At 40.4% G+C, this 18,458-nt stretch overlaps 1 protein-coding gene and 1 long non-coding RNA gene across 7 annotated transcripts; one reads left to right on the top strand and one right to left on the bottom strand.

Moving 5' to 3' along the window:
* The first annotated feature begins 7,854 nt into the window (after positions 1–7,854).
* Positions 7,855–17,413, top strand: LOC111244895 (glutathione S-transferase class-mu 26 kDa isozyme 47). Of its 6 annotated transcripts, XM_086979213.1 has the most exons (6): positions 7,855–7,870; positions 13,024–13,137; positions 13,770–15,670; positions 16,012–16,120; positions 16,537–16,647; positions 16,839–17,413. In XM_086979213.1, exons 3-6 carry the CDS (start codon positions 15,565–15,567, stop codon positions 17,191–17,193), a joined length of 681 nt encoding a protein of 226 aa, XP_086835339.1. In that variant the 5' UTR covers positions 7,855–7,870; positions 13,024–13,137; positions 13,770–15,564; the 3' UTR covers positions 17,194–17,413. The 6 variants fall into 6 exon arrangements, with proteins under 6 accessions (XP_086835339.1, XP_086835338.1, XP_022648169.1 ...); XM_086979212.1 differs by lacking the exons at positions 7,855–7,870; positions 13,024–13,137 and adding an exon at positions 13,353–13,607; XM_022792434.2 differs by lacking the exons at positions 7,855–7,870; positions 13,024–13,137 and having other exon boundaries at positions 13,555–14,161; positions 15,527–15,670.
* On the bottom strand, positions 9,050–11,132 carry LOC111244897 (uncharacterized). The gene is made up of 2 exons (XR_015320366.1): positions 11,047–11,132; positions 9,050–9,624 (listed from the first exon to the last, which is right to left on the bottom strand). It is a non-coding gene; the product is annotated as an uncharacterized LOC111244897 (long non-coding RNA).
* Positions 17,414–18,458: the final 1,045 nt, after the last annotated feature.

Raw genomic sequence — 18,458 nt, 5'->3', positions numbered from 1 at the left:
GGTGTGGTACTTTACTTAGATGTCTCTTGATACTGTCTATCTGTAGATAACGTATAAGAAACAGATCTGAACACGACCTGCTTAGGATCGTTGTGGGTGCAATGTTGCCGACCTGTTCTGACTACAGTTGAACGAGAATTGTGACACAGTTGTTGGCGACATAACGCTAAACGTTGGATAGAAAGAGTAAAAAACAGGAGACTAACTGAATGTTACCGAGTTAAGGAGACGATGACGACAGTAAACGCCCTCTGGTTGTGGCAGATTGCAACAAAGAACGGAAGCAAATGAATTGCATCTCCCTTTATCGTACTAGACAAAACATCATTGATGCCGGAGCTGGGCGACCCGTCTTGTACACATTAATCATGGGTAATCTTCGATTTGGCAGCTTGGACGCAGAACACATTGCACAATAGCGACAGAAAATATTAAGTAATTAATTAAACCACTATATCTAACATGCAGGAGATTGCAGGTGAAATTTGTCTTTGCAGAAGTCGAAATTAGTTTAGGCAAAACTAGAGGTGCCGTAAAAACTATGAAACAATACGAGATAAACGTTACACGCTGCGTAATACAAATTTCATCGATAGTCAAATAATAGTAAAATAGGACTCGATTTAGCCTGAAGATAGAAGAATAAATTAATAGAATTGCACATTTACCGTGACGCTTACCTTACGCAGTATACACCATTAGTGGCCGTCTACAGCTCCGGCCAAAGACATTTTTTTCGTGTATGTCAGATACTAGCGAGAGACGTATCGGAAGATAAAAGAAAAAGCGAAGGCCAAACGAATACACTAACTAGGGTACTCGTTGGCAAACCTATTGCTAGTAGGTGAATTTAGTATACAGAAACTGTGTTATTATGATCTGTCTTCTATGGGATGACGAACGGTCAGTAGCTTTGTGCCTGGCTGAAAATGCAAGCAAATAAAAGCTTACTCTCAAGCTTCAACGAACGCTAAAACTTAGATAGAAAATCTCTTGTTTATCTCTCTTGTTTATTACAATGAATAATAATTTTGAAATGGCTCTATTATTTCCATCTGTTTTCTTGGGGGCAGCGCCTAACAGTGATTACCGTGTACAACGATTCGATACGAAGTTAACGGCGATTCTCCGATGAACTCGGAGAAGTTCCGCGTCGGCGTTCACGTTGGGGTTTACCCCGTCAAAGAGAAGCTCATATAGCGTCGAGCGAGTAATAGAAAATGAAATCGACGAACATCAACTTGTCTCTCATCACCCATTGTTTACCTTGGAGAAACAAGATATTAAAGCACATATATGTGTATATATATTTCGCTAGACTAATTTGAGCCAGTAGTACCGGAGGAAAGCTCATTCCAAGGAGGATGTAAACAAACTCACAGCCATTGCAGGAAACGATGCTTTGTTACCTGAGTTAGATTAAAAAACAGCTCGTATCGAATTCTTTCATTCTAGATATACTCCAACGAAAAGTAAAAACTCACTTTTTTACTCGACGTCCACAGTCTACGTTATTGTCAGCTTCTGCGTGCTTTGTAAAAGGTCCAGGAAACACTTCCGTGGGACAGATCAGAAGCTCCTCAACAGCGTTTCGGCTTAAATTCCTTGGAGCTTTATCAAAAAGGCTTAAAAAACACTCCTGATTGTCCTGAATTGTTAACACAAAAATTGGCGGCTACTTTTAATAGCGAAATATCTGTTGCTAATTGGCTCACAAAAGATAAGCTGCAAAGATTAGTGCCTTTATGATTTCCGGAATTTTTCGGAGTTACCGGTTTAATTTTTTATAGAGCATACCTAGGCGACAACTTAACGAGTTAACTTATCAATGTTGCTTGGTACCCAGTTACTTATCTAAAGTGCTTTGTGAGTTAACGAAAGAATATTTTGAAAATCGCCAGTGAATGGCTTAGGCCTCCGACTCGAAGATGTAATCAAGTTCAACAGAGGTGATGTTGAAAAAAATAGGACCGTCAGGAGTGGCAGTGGTACATTTTTTGTAGCGAAGCAGCAGTTTTGGTCTAGATACAGAACATATTTGCCAAGTTCCGACTTAAATTTAGCTACCTGTGTGTGTGTTTTATAAACACAAACCTATACAGAATGTCTAAAAGGTGTATACGCAGTTCGAACGATTATAACGTAAGTCGTCATTTAGTGAGAGTTAATAATTAAATTGCAAAATATTCTATATAAAATGTAACATTTCCTTCTACCGCAAATGGTTACCGTTCCGATGAATAGACTATTGGAAACAACAGTTGTCGTTTATTGTCTCACGAACTTCAAAAATATTCAAGTTGGTGTTGTTGCACATTCTTACTATATTGAAGCTTGTAAGCCTTCAAGCGTCTTTGGTTTTCCATAGATGGATTACCTTTAAGGTATACCCACAAGAAAAATTCCGTTGCCGTCTAGTCTGGAGAACGAGCAGGGTAGCACCTATGGGACCTCTTCGCTCAACCCATTTGTTTGGACAACTTCCATAAAGATATGCTCTTACATCACGATGATACAGTGCAGGTGCTCTATCCTATTGTAAATCAAATCCACCATGTTCTACGAAATCCTCCCGAATGCGTGATAAAACAGATCCTTGCTGTAAATAAGCGCTAGTATATACATTTTTAGGAAGTGTATGCATATATATACCCACAATAGATGGTACCGAGAAAAACATAAGGCTAAATTGCCGAGAGATTGGTCGACATTTAACATAGACGAAATGGCCGGCGAAACGGCAACGTTATTTTCTGTGGTAAAGCGTTTATTAGAGAGCAAAGAGAGTCACGTTGACGTCGACGCTTGGGCAGTGGATCAGGATTTTAGAGGGCTTAAGTGTCTACGGCTGGTCACATAAGCGTCTGTTCGAAACTGTTTATGGACTTTTTCGAGGTACGGCTCAGTACTGATTATAATCCATTGTAGGAGCAGGGCGACATAAGATGTGTTCAAGGCTGGTCTATTCAAGCGGTTTTTATGGGGAGATTATGCACAAATCCAAAAGGTGACCTATAATCGCTTTCTGCTAGGGCGCGGGCTGTCGTTGTAGTTCGGGATTCTTCTAGAAAACATGTAGAAGTCGTTTCAGTGCGACGGTTCGAAAACCATTCTACTGCAGTGTCGTTCATTTACTTAGCTGGAGGAACCTTCACGCGACCATGGAGTGCACCAATGTGTAATTGAACCTGAACGGTTTGTCAGACAACGTACGCTGTAGGTCAAGCTTCGGTGTGCGTTGTGGTGTAGAGAGTCGTTTTTACGCCAAGCATCGCAGCGTTAAAAATAGCCAGATTTGTTTGAACCGAACGAACATGCGTGAGTCAGCTCTATACTTGAGGGGGTTTCGCCGCTTAGCGCAACGTGACACAAACCGGCAACAAGCAAACGGGAAAGGTTGGGTCAAGAATTATACGTCCTGAATCCGTGACTCACGCTGCTAAACAAAGATACGGGATAAACGCCTCAAACTACCGTGAAGCTATCGCAATGCTAGACGGCTTTACTCGCAGATTTAAAACTGTTTTTGACTCCATCTAAGCGTCCGGGCGAACGCCGATTTTCCTGCGAACGTGCTTAGCTTATTAATGGTGATAGTCCTGGAGATGTGGATTATAACCAAAGAGTAGGGGTCCAATCGATAATATCTCGGAGCGGCCACTATTTTTCCAGACTACAGATGTGGCCCAGGATGACAGCTTGAACCCTCACCGGTTCTGTGTTGCTTAAAAACGCTCCCGACAAGAAGTGTGAACCCAGACATGTGGTTAAAATTCCCGTCTATGCAGATGATTTACTTATTTACTGGAGCAGTCATTTCCATATGCACCAAGCCCTAGCCAGGTTACACTCTGCAGTCTTCGAGTTGGGACCGACCTAATTAAAACCAAGACAAGTAAATTCAGGAGAAGTCATCGAGTTGAGGCTCGCGACACGCTAGATCTCTGTAATCGATCGCTGACAGCTGCTAATCAATTCATCTACTTAAGGTTGCTGACCTTGTGTAACTGTTAAACTCTCTCCCAACATGTTGAAAAAAACGCAGGAAGGCTTTCAGCACTTCAAACTCAATACCACCGATTGTCCCTCTTAACCCCTTTGCGACTTCGACCTGAAAATTGTGCCACCTAGCGCATACAGGACGAGCTTAATGTAGTATGATTTCGGAGCATTTGAACCGCACAGATGCTTCGTTCATCAAAAGAGCCTTGCGATTACACCGGACAACCCGTAATAGGCTTATCTACCTTCTATCCGAAGACCTCCATCGCCGTTTCAAGCTGTCATCTCTGATATTTGAAAAGCATCATAAAGTAGGATCGGAAGTTCGCAGAGGTTCATCCCGTATTTTATACAACGAGGGCCATGACGAACGAGACCTGAAAAGGATTTGACCGGTTTAACAAAAATTAAGTGGTGCGCCATATCTTACAGAATTGATCGCCTGTAGAGAATGCCGAGGTACATGCGTTTAAACGGCGACGAGCTTGGTCATAGCAGGCAAGTAGAAGGACTCTGCTCTAGTACACAGAACAGTCTTTCAAGGAAGAACTAGTTCAAAGCATGGATGGTTGTCGACTGTATATTGGAACACATGTGCGGGTAGTGCGTGTGTTACGGCACGTACTAATAATATAATTGTAGGTATTTCCATCGCTACATAACGATAAAATGCAGAGCGAATAAATCACATTGGTACGAGCACTGGTGCGTCATCACTACTGTGCATGTACATATATGTAATGACGACGGTACACCTTATAGGACGGGATGAGGGGCATCGCCTCTGGCCAGGTGCAACATCGACGTGTTAAACAACAAATGAAAACAAACTGTGCAGGTGTTTCAATTAATTCAAAAGCAACAACAGTGACAGGCGATACACAGTTTACATTTACATCGAAGTATAGTATTCACCGATACTCGAAAACTTCCACTATCGCGCTTGAAGGTGTCTCGACTTATTCTACTACTTGAAGTCACTCTTTATATCTTTAATATAGTTGGTGCAGCGGGAGGTTATTATTGGTCTATGGAAATAATACCCGGTAATCAGCCGTGTGTTTCGTAAGTGTTTGGTACTGTTATTTGACAACATCAACGAATTGGTATATATATGGTGGTATATGGACGCATCATATATATTGGATATATATGGTGCGTCACCTATTATATCCAGTTTATATATATATATATATATATATATATAGCACAATGGCACCGAAATTAGATCGAATAGAAATACACGATTAAGGTATACCTTGGCGGCGTCAGACACATTAGATACATCATCATGGTTGCAGTCCTTCTACTGTCCTCCAGCATACTCGATAAGATTATGCATAGGATGAGCGAGATCACGAATTCTCTAGCACACTGCAACGGCAGTAATAAATTACAGGCCTCGGAATAATAGCACCACCCCGATTGGTTGGAGCCACTCAACCTATATGGCAGCAAGCACTGCCACAGGTGCAACATTCGCACATCTTCACCCATGAACCCCCAAACCTGTGTTCTCATTCACAATCTTCCCCCACGAATCACGAACTGTATTGCACATAGATACCGGATGGCCCTGTTGTGAAGATGCTTCTATATTCCTCCGATGCTTATGTCGGTGCTGTATCGCCCTAGTCATTCCGTTACCTTATTGTTATATTGTCCTATGAGCCTGTTTTAGCGATCTCTTTCATCGGTGTCAGAGATCCCTTACTCCGATTTTATCCAAGCGGTCACTGTGGCACCGCCAACCCGTCACCGTTTTGCGGTCGCTGCGCTATTTCAACAAGGAAGGAACCTTCGTTTCTAATCCGATGCGAATATTAGGGCTACTTAAGAATATAAACCGATACGCAATGCAAACAACTAGTTTTTAGGAAAATTGTCAATTGTTTTAGAGAAAAAGCATTGCTGGATGACAAAAAAATACGATTTTTTTTTCCAAAAAAATCTATGTTGTTTTGGCTATCGCTAATGATCCTTTAGAGTTTAACTTTTTTTGGAGACGTTCAAACCAATTTTTGGCAGACGTGCCTTATTACAATAGGTTTTTCTTTTCATCATTATTTAAATTAAATTATTGGAACTACTTGAAAAATGGAAAAGCGCATGAATAGAGGTCGTATTTGTTTAGAATATAGAAGGCTTAGATATTACTGTATATGTCACATGAGGAGCTTCTTGACTCCACGTAAAATCTTTCAATTGTTCTTGCGTACACGCAACGTCAAGTTACGATCTCTGATGATATGAGAAGCAATCTAAGTTGGAACTAATTTGTCATTAGTGATTTCTAGATAATATAGGTCATGTTTACCACGAGACCAAGTTAACTGGGAAGCCAGCTTGACGATGTTCGTATATGGTACTTTTTACCTGTATATAACTCATAATAAAGACCTAATCGATCTTATTCTAACACCAGGATGACCTTAGGTAATTTCCATCCGTTTTGTCGAGTTTGATTAATTAGAAGGCATTCATTATAAGGACACACGAATTGAAGTATCGACCATTGAATAACTTGCGTTAAGTTAAGCGTACTTTCCCTATATGCCTTTTCTCTGAGCGTATAGATGTTTGTAGAAAAACTCGAACTATATAAAACAGGAAGCATATGAGAGAAAAAAAAAGGAGAAATCCTTCCATCAAGGGAACGTTTACCCGAGATTCTAACATTTAAACATAATTTTTTGCGCATAAATCAGAGACTTTGTATAGATTACTTTTCAAAACGTGAGGCTATATAAAATAGCTAACGATTTTTTCTGTACTTCATCAAAGCTTTGCTGCACAATGAAAAAGAGAAACTAGAATATCGTTATAATGACCCAACGTATTCGCCCGTGTTAAAGCTGTACTTTCGGTGCTAAACGGAAAACAAATTATGTTTTATACAAGTCATTGCATTGAGTTCTATTACACAATAATCCTGGAGGCCAGGGTAAAACGGGTCTATGTGGCCCTATACTTTGGGCCATTTCCGAGATATATCGAAGCAGCCGATGTTAATTTTAAAGAGATTTTGAGATATAACTCAGTTTTGTAAGAAAATGCCTACATGTATGTATGTCAATTTAAACGAACGTGTCGTAGTTTCGTTGAACCACATATCATTGTCCGTGAAAAATATTGGCATAGGATATCGTTTGGGCAAAATACTGCCACCACTTTATAGATGATCATGACCATAGATTCGAATTTACCATATATATATATATATATATATATATACAATAGCTATACAAAGTTAATGCAGTCAGGTTGGCTTGGTGCGCACATTACTGCAGTGTCTTCTCACTTCTCGAACAATGGCTAGTACCTGGGCCATTCAACTGGCGGTCCTATACTACGCAACAGAGCTTTATGTGTACCTATAATAAGCACTAACTTTCGCACAGACTCGAATTGCTAAGGTGGTCGCTCAATTTATACTTTTATTGCTCATATTTACAATCTAACCCAGCATTTCTTGTCATATACACACAGGTACCTGACATGACCTAGGGAGGCAGAACATCAGCCACCTAATCCTTTGTAAGCGGCGGGCTTGAGAGGTGACTAGACGCACGACCATGGGCGGCTGACCTCTGACCAACAGGTGCTAGACTATCTTAACAACAACTTTTTCACTCTTGATGGGAATAGGACATTCTTTTGTCCTTGTCATAAGGCCAGTCGTGTTAAAAATGAGCTAAATGTAGGTAAGACCAACCGAATTTGTGTCAAACATTACACGCCGCCTGCGATAGCACGCAATAGATATAATCTGCTATCGAATTGTCACCACGGCTACAGTGCGTAGTACGTATCCTGGCGCGTGGCTTAGTGGAATCGACTGAAGCTGACTCCACGTATACGAATGTAGGTACGTACGTACTATGATGAAGCTGCAATTCAACAGTATGCATATATTACATATTCTATGATTATGTACAAGATATGCACACAGTTGTCACAAAGTGTATGATTGTATGTGCTCATGCATACGTAATCATCTCTAACCATTATACGTAAAAACAGGATAAATACTCGGTGATTAGCTAGTATGTATGTATGTATGTATGTGTGTGTACACGCAATATCAAGTAGTAACACAGAATGAATACCTCTGACTACAGCATTGAGATCAGCTGAAATTATATAAGGATTAGTTTACGGAAGATATTGATCGATCGACCGTCAAAATTGATCACGATGCGATATATATGCTATCTCTGATACAGAGTGTTACATAAATGCGCAGATTAAGCGCCGTGTAGAAAAGTCAAATGTGGTTGAGAGAAGCCAAGTCTCACAGCCAATGGTAGATTGTTACATGAATGAAATCTGTTTATCGAGAATAGTTGTATACGCTACGTTGCACAGATGATGGCACCAAAACCGGGTCTGCAGACGCAATGTGTAGCTATTTACTAGACGGAGAATGGTCGTGCGCTGGGCGCCACCCATTTGACGGGAAGCAAAGGCAATTGAAAGGTCCTCCGACCTTTCATGCTGAAGTGTTTGTCTAGTCAACTTCGAGACACGTGATGATTTAGGCTCGAAACTGAAGCTATATACACTTCGTTTAATACTGAAAGCCAACCATCTAAAATGATGCTTAACACTGAGTGCACTGAAGATAGACGACTGATCTCTGAGTAGGTCCTACCTGTCGTTGATCAGAATAAAACACTAGCGCATTATTACTCCCTCACTGAATCAGAATATAATAGAGCTTCTATTATAGTATTATATAGTGTGATAGTATTTCACTGACTTTTCGCACAATTCTTCCAATATTGAGGACTGTATTAATACACTTTAGGCTAGCAAAGCAAGCAATTTAGCAAGGTAGCTGCCAGGACGCCGGCGGTCGCAGGGTATGTAGGGATTCCGTATTACACGAAAGTATCAAACTGAATAATTTAACATGCGATTCCTATTATATTGGTATCGAATTAAGCCTGCGTAATGACTGCGGTATTTTTTAACATTTATAAAGAAAATATCTAAATTTTATCAAAATTGAAGAAAGTCCCAAAGTAGCTAATAAATTGACCCGTTCGCATTAACAAAAGTACACCAACTTTTATTACTGCGTAATTATTCATGTATTGCTTCCTTAATTGTTATTTAGATATATTTTTAAGTCGTATAAACATCCATGCGTGACTGTGTATTGCGTCTGTTTTTCAAATTTATCGAATAGGTAGCTTTTTACACTCGCATGTTTTCCTGTGCAAAACTCCAAACTGATTCGGGCCGATCATCTTAGTTGCATGAATCGACCAGTTCATCTATACGCACCCCTTCTACCATCTTCAATTCTCAGATTCGTTTTTGTCTGAAACAGTTTGGCTACCGTTTGGCCTTTTATGACTAAAGGTAGTAACCGCCGTAATAGTTACCATATCCTCCTCGATTGAAGTAGCCTCCCCTTGAAGTGTAGAATGGGTCGTACATCCTGGCAAATCGTCTGTAGTAGAATGGATTGTTATAATAGCCATAGGCGTACCGATTGAGGCCGTATCCGCCATACGGCCATCCTCCGCCGTACACGCCATAGCCACCATAACCAAAAGTAGCTCCCGAAAGCACCCCCACGAACCAAACGGCCCCGAGGGCGATAAAGACAAGCTAGAAATTAACAATAGCAAGCAATTTATCTATTAGTATACTTGTTCGATGGTAATGAACGTGCTATCAATATTTATCTGTCGGACAACTAACTGGAGATAACAGAAAAATATCAGTCAATAAAAAAAGAGACCCTTGAAATTCGATGTACAGATGGACCCGTTAGGTAGTCTAACTTACCTAACGTCGTTTAAACTTATATTATTTAGTAAACAATAAATACAGAAAAATTTACTGATGTTGCTATTTCTATTTAGTGCAACCATCAAGACAGTGACTTGCAACAATGTAATAAGCAGCGGTACTGCTAGCTACTTCGCTGGACCGATGTCCTAACACTCGCTTATCCTGTGATCGTGAACAACCGGATAATCACAGCACATGTGCACACATTGCGTCGACCGTTAATCCTTTTGATTATTCCTTCATGGAAAATCATCACTGGGATATGGCTTAACGAAAATTACTACACGGTTCCTGTCGAAGTTTCGGCTTTGATGCTCTGGAAAAAACAAAGCCCTTGTGCGTATACGTGCATATATACACAAAGCACTGTTGAGTCGTTACGAAATTTACGTCAATATATTTGCTTCTCACATCATTCATCTTGCTACAGCTTCACATCAGATAGCACCCAGCAGAAAACTGAAACGGTGTACACAACTGAGCTCTATTAGTATTGGAAGTAATTTTGGTAGTATTTAGTCTATAATGAGTATCTTTTTACAAGTTATACAGGTATTTTACAAGTTAAAATTCTGCTGATGTCAAAATCGTTACTTAACGAACGGAGGACCGTAGCGTTGGCATGACACACTGAGGACATCAACGTTTAGATGTCCTATGCACCCCCACAGTTCAATTTTGCTATCGCGACATGGACAGACTGTCTGTCAAGGCGGCAAGAGCTGACGGTTCACCAAATACGTAATTGTATATACATTTCACGATTGCTCCTTTTTCGCCGTTCGTCATGATCGTAGCGATCATAATTAGGCAGGCGCCAGCTGTATCGTAGATAGACATACTGTTTAGAATATCTCAGAAGGCAGGAACTGTTATGCCTGCGCCATTCATTCTCCCTCCACTGCAGAACTACGGACCAATTGAATTTATTACATGCATGATTATTATCGATACGTAAACAAGACTATTGTCGCTTGTAAATTACAATAGATATTTTTACGCTTCGGAAAAGCCTCAAGAAAATTTTTCGGGACAAAAGATGTATGCAAAGCGTATACAACAACTGCTGTCCTAACGGCCTCTCTCTAGCTAGTAGGACACCGAGGTAGAGTAGTAGCCAAGATAAATCCGGTGTTAACGAATCTAATAGTTTTACATTCTACACGAGGCCACCAGTTAACCTAGTAGCGTTCAGTTTAGCTTGAGGTACACCGATATTTGGCGAAACGACAATACCTGATTGAAGGTCCTCATCCTAGTGTCGTATCTGGAATCCTTCTGAATGAATCAGCGTGACATCTTATATACGACTTCACACTGTGTTGTACTGATCTAGCTGCTGAAATAGCCCTTACCCATTGGTTTGGATTCCCGCCGAGAACTTCGACGTTCTGTGCGGCAAGTGGCATTTTCCCGTGACTACCGATTCGAGGTGCAGTAAGAAAGCTAACCTAATTAGTCTGCTCTATAATTTATCTCCATTATCTAGTAGTTAACTATCTATCGAGTATATATTGGCATGCACGTACAGAGTCTTGAGCATTAAAGCTAAGCGTCAAAAAGGTCAAAGAGGAAAATAATCTGAACTCCGTACATCGTACGACTTCCTATATATTGTTGACTTGCGCATTCATTCGAAGCTAACCCTTCATATCGCTTCGTTGGTGAAGCTGTTTTGTTGCAGTTCGCTCCACGGCTAACTCATGAAGCACGATGATATAAAATACACCATAAATGCTAAGATGATACTATATGATCCTTTAAAAATGTGCATCTCGCACGTGTGTACATCGCACGTCAGAGCACGTTCTGTACTAATAATTGAAAAAGAAAATACTTGACATTATCTGAAATTTCTCATTACTGATGCCTGAAGAAATACCTGCAGAACAACAATGAGTTCGCAGTTTTCAGGCATCGATCACAAATTGAACGCTTGCGGTACGCCGTCTTCTGAAGCTTTCGTCGGCAACTTCTAAGAATTTGTCAGATTGTCTAAATCCTAGAACTACTGCTTTTTCCATCTATTGTATGATACCTTCACTACATCGTCACGTCGTTCCCCTTTAGGCGAGTTTTGAGTTTCACCATTGGCAGCAGCGTTGACAACTAATCGAAAAGTATGTAGATATACTTCGGTGGCAGGGATTTACATTTTTTTTTGTTTTTCATCACTGCAACGTCTATTGTTGACAAATCACCTAGAAAGACAAAAAATATTATGTATGTATGCGCGTATGTATACACATGTTTATCATTTGATTTTGAAAAAATGAAAGCGTCTCCACATTCTAGTGGTTCCTTCTTGTATACCCAGTTGTGTGGTCAAGGCCACGGGAACCAAATACGGGTTTTCGATACACGAACTGAGAGAATATTCAAAATACAGAAAAATAACCTATATGCCCACAAGTATTTCTCCATTCTATTTAGTCGAACGTTAATAAATAATAAGCTACGTTCAAGCTGAAAATTTGTCAAAAGCATCTCAGTTTCGATGCGAGTACTTTGGAGCATCGTGCTATTAGAACTGCGTGATTATCCTGACTGAATCCGTTCAGGATATTCGTTTTTTAGTTAGCTAATGATATACCATAATTCCGATATAGTACAAATTTACATATTCTAAAGCTGTCTTTCATGACTTGCTACGCCGGAACCACACGTTCGCCGTAGTGAGATGTGCCGCCATTTCGAAAATCAGTAGAGGATTTCTAACGTAGTACTTTATTAAATGAAGTAATGGCATCCTTTAAGCACGACTAAAGTCATTCTCAGTTTTTTAGAAAAATTATAGAATGAAGGTGATCTGGAGTAGGAGTACAATTAGGTGAAAGATACAGACGACAAACGAAAATCTTGATCGGTTTTTTCTAATAATGCAATCATTGCTTGCTAAACGAAAATAGAAGCTGTACTCGGTATAAGAAGCTATAGTCAGATGAGCCCAGTGTTTGAATCCTGTTGTTAAACAAGTTTATCGTCTGCTTCATTAAACGCAATCAACGCAGAGACACGCAAAGGGGTGTTCAACGCACTCAATCATCTCATAATTGGTTAGCAAAGCAAATACACTTTAATTACGCGCCCGGGTCGTTTTCGGTAGCGAATTTTAGCTCTACGAGTGTAAACTAATTAAATATTTTTCTCAACTTAGACTATAAAGAGCAATCACGACAAGCTGCATACGAGACTTGTTCATTACTCTTGAAGGTGGCAAACTTGGCTGGTCAATGCCCCGCCCTTCCGGATGCAGCTTCTCCTTATCTTGCCACCTATTTGATATTACTTCCCCCGTGGACATCGAATCTGTCCACCAGCATGGCAGTAAGTACCACCAGTCCTCTGGACTATTTCAATTCTATTATGTTTACAGTTGTCATCCTATGCCTAACAGCTATCCGCTAACTAAATCTTAATTAGGGACGACCCTGTGCCTGTGCCGCCATCTGGTGGCAAGGAGCCCAAACGTTTCGATGGACAGTGCTGCCGCAGCTGTCCCTGTCGCCTCGTTTCTAGCTTTATCTATGTCCGATATCGTCGAACGAAGTCATTTGTCGGTGTCTTTCGTTCATCTTCTCTCTGGCGATCGTGTGAATTATTTACTTATTGGCTCTTGTTGCTGCGGACGTAGTGACGATCTGCGGCGTGTCACTTACACGCGGGTCCCTCTCCTGCCTCACCGAGCCACCTCTCTGTGATACTATTTTCCAACCAATTGCGCCAACAACAATACTAGTAAGCGTACGTTGGGTCTCCTATGATTGGCGTCGCTGCTGTCGTCTATAGCCGCACAGGTACCGTCATAATCCGCATTAAGCAGAACCTAGCTACAGTTACTGGCGTGTTCGGCGGCTTGTTAACGCGGTCAGCAGCGAGACTTAATACGGGGACAACCGTAAAAGTAGACGACAGTAAAACAATCGGCTACTTGTTACTTTCTGTTTGACTGACTTCAGCGGATTGTTGTTGTTGTCGTCGTCGGACGAGAACCGGATAAGAGCGGCAACGGCGAAAACCTGCATCGATTCTACCGTTTTGAAGCCATTCTACGTATAGCTAGCTATACGGCGGCGATGTTGTTGAACACGTGGCAGAAGATATTACGCGACCCTGCAGCGCGTTTACAAGCGGATCAGTGAAGTCGGCGTGTGTCATCTATGCAGGTTTGCTCGGCGTACGTCTGTCTACGATCGGAGTGGAACAGGAGAAGATCTATAAACAGTAAAATGAACGCCAGCTGGTCCTGAGGTCTAATAATTGTGGACGTGCCGTATTCGTATTTTAGGTGGTTCATTTATGTAACACGCGTTTGTCAAATGTGAGCGAAAGCGAACAATTCATTAAAAAGGTGTTTAATCAACCTGCGTTCATTATCCGTAATAGTAATTCATTAGAACATGTTGTCTGAAAAGTGCGGCTTCCCTACGATTAAACTTACGCTAAAATGAATCTCTGACTAGTGGGGTGTTCCTGACATGTGTGTGCCTCCCATTTTTCTGGGTTACGCTGAACATTGTAACTTCTGCTCGTAATGCGTTCGGATGGTCTTTTTTTTTTCGCTCTTATGGCGCCAGATGTTTAGCTTACTTACTACCGGTACTGAGCACAAATAAAGTAATACAATTAAATAACCGAGCAGCTGTAAAGGATAAATTGTACTTTTAAAAAATTTTACCTATTCATGTTCGCACGTTTTCGAATGTCAGACATTCATCTTGAGAGCTTCGTCGGAGATCGTAATAAATATATAGGCTGATCAATATGGAAAAACGCCTATGATATTACCCTGTCGTAATAGTACATCAAAGTAAGTCACTTTATTTGCTGCTGAACACTTACCGATATCCAGATGATGGTCTGGATGGCAGTGCAGTACGGAATGTTTTGCCAGTTAAGCCTAGGGATCCGATTTAAAATACTCTGGGTTCGAAACCCGACGTAGACACGCTTTTTTGTGATAGCCGGACAACCGTCTGAACTAATCGCTGACGTAAAACGTAAAATATTGATTAGATCATAATGCTTTTTGTCGAATCGATTCTAAAAGCGTAGTATCGAAGGCTGTCGTACAATATACAGCTGAAAGTTAGTTATAGTAAAAGTTTTACGATATGGCTTCAAACCTGTCGTTTATTTAATGGTCATTATGTAAGAACTTGATAAAGAACCTATACAAATGTTACTCATTCCACCCTATTTTAGGTACTGAATATTGAAGAGAAGCCTATTATTATTATTGTACCTGTTGATACAGCCAGTGAATTAAAACTAGTCGTTAGCACACAATCGTCTATCGAGTCAATCAAGTATTATCGAGACACCTGTCCTTGCAACGGCTAGCAGTGTCACACGAGGGCAGCGTAAAATAATAGTAGTTAAAATTGAAGAGCTATGAGTCAACGGGGGATCGTCTCTTCCGCGAGGAAAGTCCTTATGATCGTTATTGCACAATTACCCCTATATATTCGACCCTTCCCAAAAACAAGAATTGTGTAACTTCTATGTACATACATATATTTGTATAATAGTTAGAAAGAATACCATTAATAATAGCCTATTCGTTCTATGAACAATTTCCTCTGCATGAAGACATCGGATTCCACAATATCAATTGAGTAATGAACCTTAAGATTGCTACTGCCTACCATAATTACAAGCTAGAGCTGTTTGTTCTAAAAAACGATTTATTAAGGTACATTTGTCATTTCACAAGCAAACGAGTTATAACGAAGAGCCGGAAGGATTTCTACCATGAAATTAGGATACTGGAATGTACGAGGGCTTTGCTCGCCAATTCGTTACCTGCTCGAGTACGTCGGCGCAGAATACGATGAGGTTCGTTACGAAACTTCCGATGGTAGGTGACCACAGCGTTCATAAGACGTATCCCAGTAATCTATAGTCCTGTAAGGAGGATTTGCCCGCGGTCATAACGAAGAGATTCGTTCCGATTTAGCTGAAAGGGAAAAGCTGAATCTCGTATTTTTAATTGGATTTGGGTTTGATCTAATACGATGTTATTTAGAGTATAAATTGTTAATAATAACGTATACATTTTAGATGTGAACCAGACAGGATTTAAGTCCGGTCTGGGTGATGAACAGATTGTGTGCAACCTTTATTGTTATAAGATTAATTGCAACCTTTTATGTAACGTTATATTCGAGACAAACGTAGAAATTCGTAAATCGCTTTTAGCTCCCAAGTGGCAAGACGATAAGACATCACTGGGAATGGAGTTCCCCAATATACCTTATCTATTCGATGATGACGACCTCAAATTGACACAATCAATGGCTATTCTCCGGTAAGTGAACTTCAGGCAATACATTTCCCAACTGTGCTATAAACGCTAACCTAACCTAACCTAAACAAACACTACTAGATTTTACCGTTTACCGTTTGAACACTATAGATTTCGTTTGTAGCATGACCTACAATGAACTTTCCCACAGAGCGAGGACGAAGCTTTCACTAGCATATATAGGCTTCTGAAATTTACATTATAATTACCGAAGCCAGCTGAAATATACAATTATGCTACACTTATTTAGGATTATACAGAACAAAACGTATTTAGTAAATTATTCACGTTTGACATTAGCTCAGTGAAGGGATTCTGGCGGAAAACGGTACCACCATTAACCAATCACACACATCAATGAGTGCGATACGAGAATCCTGTTAAAAAAAATCTAACCCAAAATGGAAAATAACATTCAGGTATTTGGGCGGAAAGTATCAACTGACAGGTGTCCAGCTCAATTCAAGCAGAAGTCCTCTCCAGCAGAAAGCTATCGTCGATATGGTTGAGCAGCAACTCCATGATCTAAGGCACGTATTATTAATCAGAAGCTTAATAATGCTGATGCGACCTTATCGTGGGCCGATAATAAAACAATACTTTTATTTCTTCTAGTTTCCCATTCGAAAATAGTTCAATTGTCCGAAATTACGACAAACTTAAGTTACAACGCATTATAACTTTACGATTTATCCGTTTTGACGAACGTAATTTTATTTAGGATGAGCTATGTATACTATGGGTTCGGCGTTAAGGACGAACTAGACTGGATAGCCCCCGAAGGCCTGATCAAGGCGATTCCGCGTTTCCTAAAGCCATGGTCGAATCGTCTGGAAAATCGTCGCTTCCTGTTTGGCGACGAAATCTCGTACGTGGACTTCCTTCTATTCGAAATACTCGATATCTTCCAAATTTTAGACGCTGGGGTGATTGATACGCCGGAAACAAAATCGCTTCGTACATACTACAATCACGTACGCGCTCTCCCTAAGCTGAAGGCGTATCTCGAGTCGGAACGACACATCAGTTGGCCAGTGTTTGGGCCCAGCGCAGAAGTTTGGGGACATATAAAATAGATAAGATAGACCATAGCATCGAATAGAACGAGTCCTTTTGACTTCCTTCGACATAATTTCCGCTGCGCTATAAAGCTGCTCGGATATTAATGGACATGATGAATGATAATTTTATGTGAGATATATACATAAAACATTAACATGTGAGGAATATATAGCTACGGCTTCATAATAAGGATTAATAAATGGGCATGGTGCGTGATGCGCTTTACTCAGAGAACCACTCCTATTTTCATCAGCTTATTGGTAATATTCTGTTGTGCAAGAAACACACGTGGAAAAACCACGCCAATTAAATAGAAATCGTAGAAAAACTTGTTTTAGACAAGAACTTATTGGCAATTAATGTATATTTTGTATCTTAGGGGCATACTTACACGTCTATCAGCTTTTTTCCACTCTCCTCGACAAAAGAATTACTTTGTATGTAATTGGTACTGAGCAATTGAATAGAAACGAGTAGAATATGACAGTTGAATTCTTCGCCGAAGACAGGGTTGAAGCAGCGCATCGATCCAGCTGTTTAATAAACTACGATTTAACTTGAATTAAAGACAGCTTTACACGCATGTAGTGTTTCCAACTTCATTAGCAGCCAACGTGAACATTTAGGTCCTAATTATTAAAAAGAGGAGCCTTATTTTATTACGTAGCATAAAAGCAATGCAAGAAAACTCTTTATTCATAATCAAATAGCGGCCAACACACACACACAACCATATAGGACGATTCAAAACTTTCCTTTTTAACCCACTTGGTCCATACTGAAGTAGCCCATTTTAACCACTGTCTAAAGCTTGCCCTCCGTTAGCTGATCTCACAAAAAGATTTACCAATTCATAACATATTTAAGCTTAGAACGTGGCGGATTTTATATAGAAATTCAATAGTCGTATTTGCCAAGCAGGTATTTGACTGGCCATTGTAGTTTCTCGAAAGCTCATTGTCTAGTCAAGCACCGATCAGATCTTCCCGTTCACCTGCGTATGTGTACGCAGCAGCGAAAGTAGCAGGCGGACGACGCTTGGGGCAGGGAATAGACTAATATCTATAGGTCGCTTGTACTGAACAGCCTTTGCAACGGAAAGGCTAACCAAAACTCCTTACTAATTGCAAGCTAGAATAGGACACTTTATTAAGTGAGTGTATATCGTACACATAGTAGTGCTGACGTGCTGACTCTGAGGTTTTCTTTCGGCGGGCGAAACGCAGGAGTATATCCACTAAGCTAGGCAAAGTTAGGTGGGGTAGCTTCAGGTCGGCGT

This window comes from Varroa destructor, unplaced genomic scaffold, assembly GCF_002443255.2.
Source record: "Varroa destructor unplaced genomic scaffold, Vdes_3.0 BEIS01000002.1, whole genome shotgun sequence".
NCBI lineage: Eukaryota > Metazoa > Arthropoda > Arachnida > Mesostigmata > Varroidae > Varroa > Varroa destructor.
The sequence above is the reverse complement of the archived record's forward strand: the minus strand, read 5'-3'. Positions and strand labels throughout refer to the sequence as shown.

What these genes read in the sequence shown, in the direction of transcription:
- LOC111244895 (XM_086979213.1), top strand. Translation starts at nt 15,565, where the DNA reads ATGAAATTAGGATACTGGAATGTACGAGGGCTTTGCTCGCCAATTCGT. An exon ending in TCGTTACGAAACTTCCGATG is followed by an intron (nt 15,671 to 16,011) that starts GTAGGTGACCAC and finishes AATCGCTTTTAG; the next exon opens with CTCCCAAGTGGCAAGACGAT. An exon ending in CAATCAATGGCTATTCTCCG is followed by an intron (nt 16,121 to 16,536) that starts GTAAGTGAACTT and finishes AATAACATTCAG; the next exon opens with GTATTTGGGCGGAAAGTATC.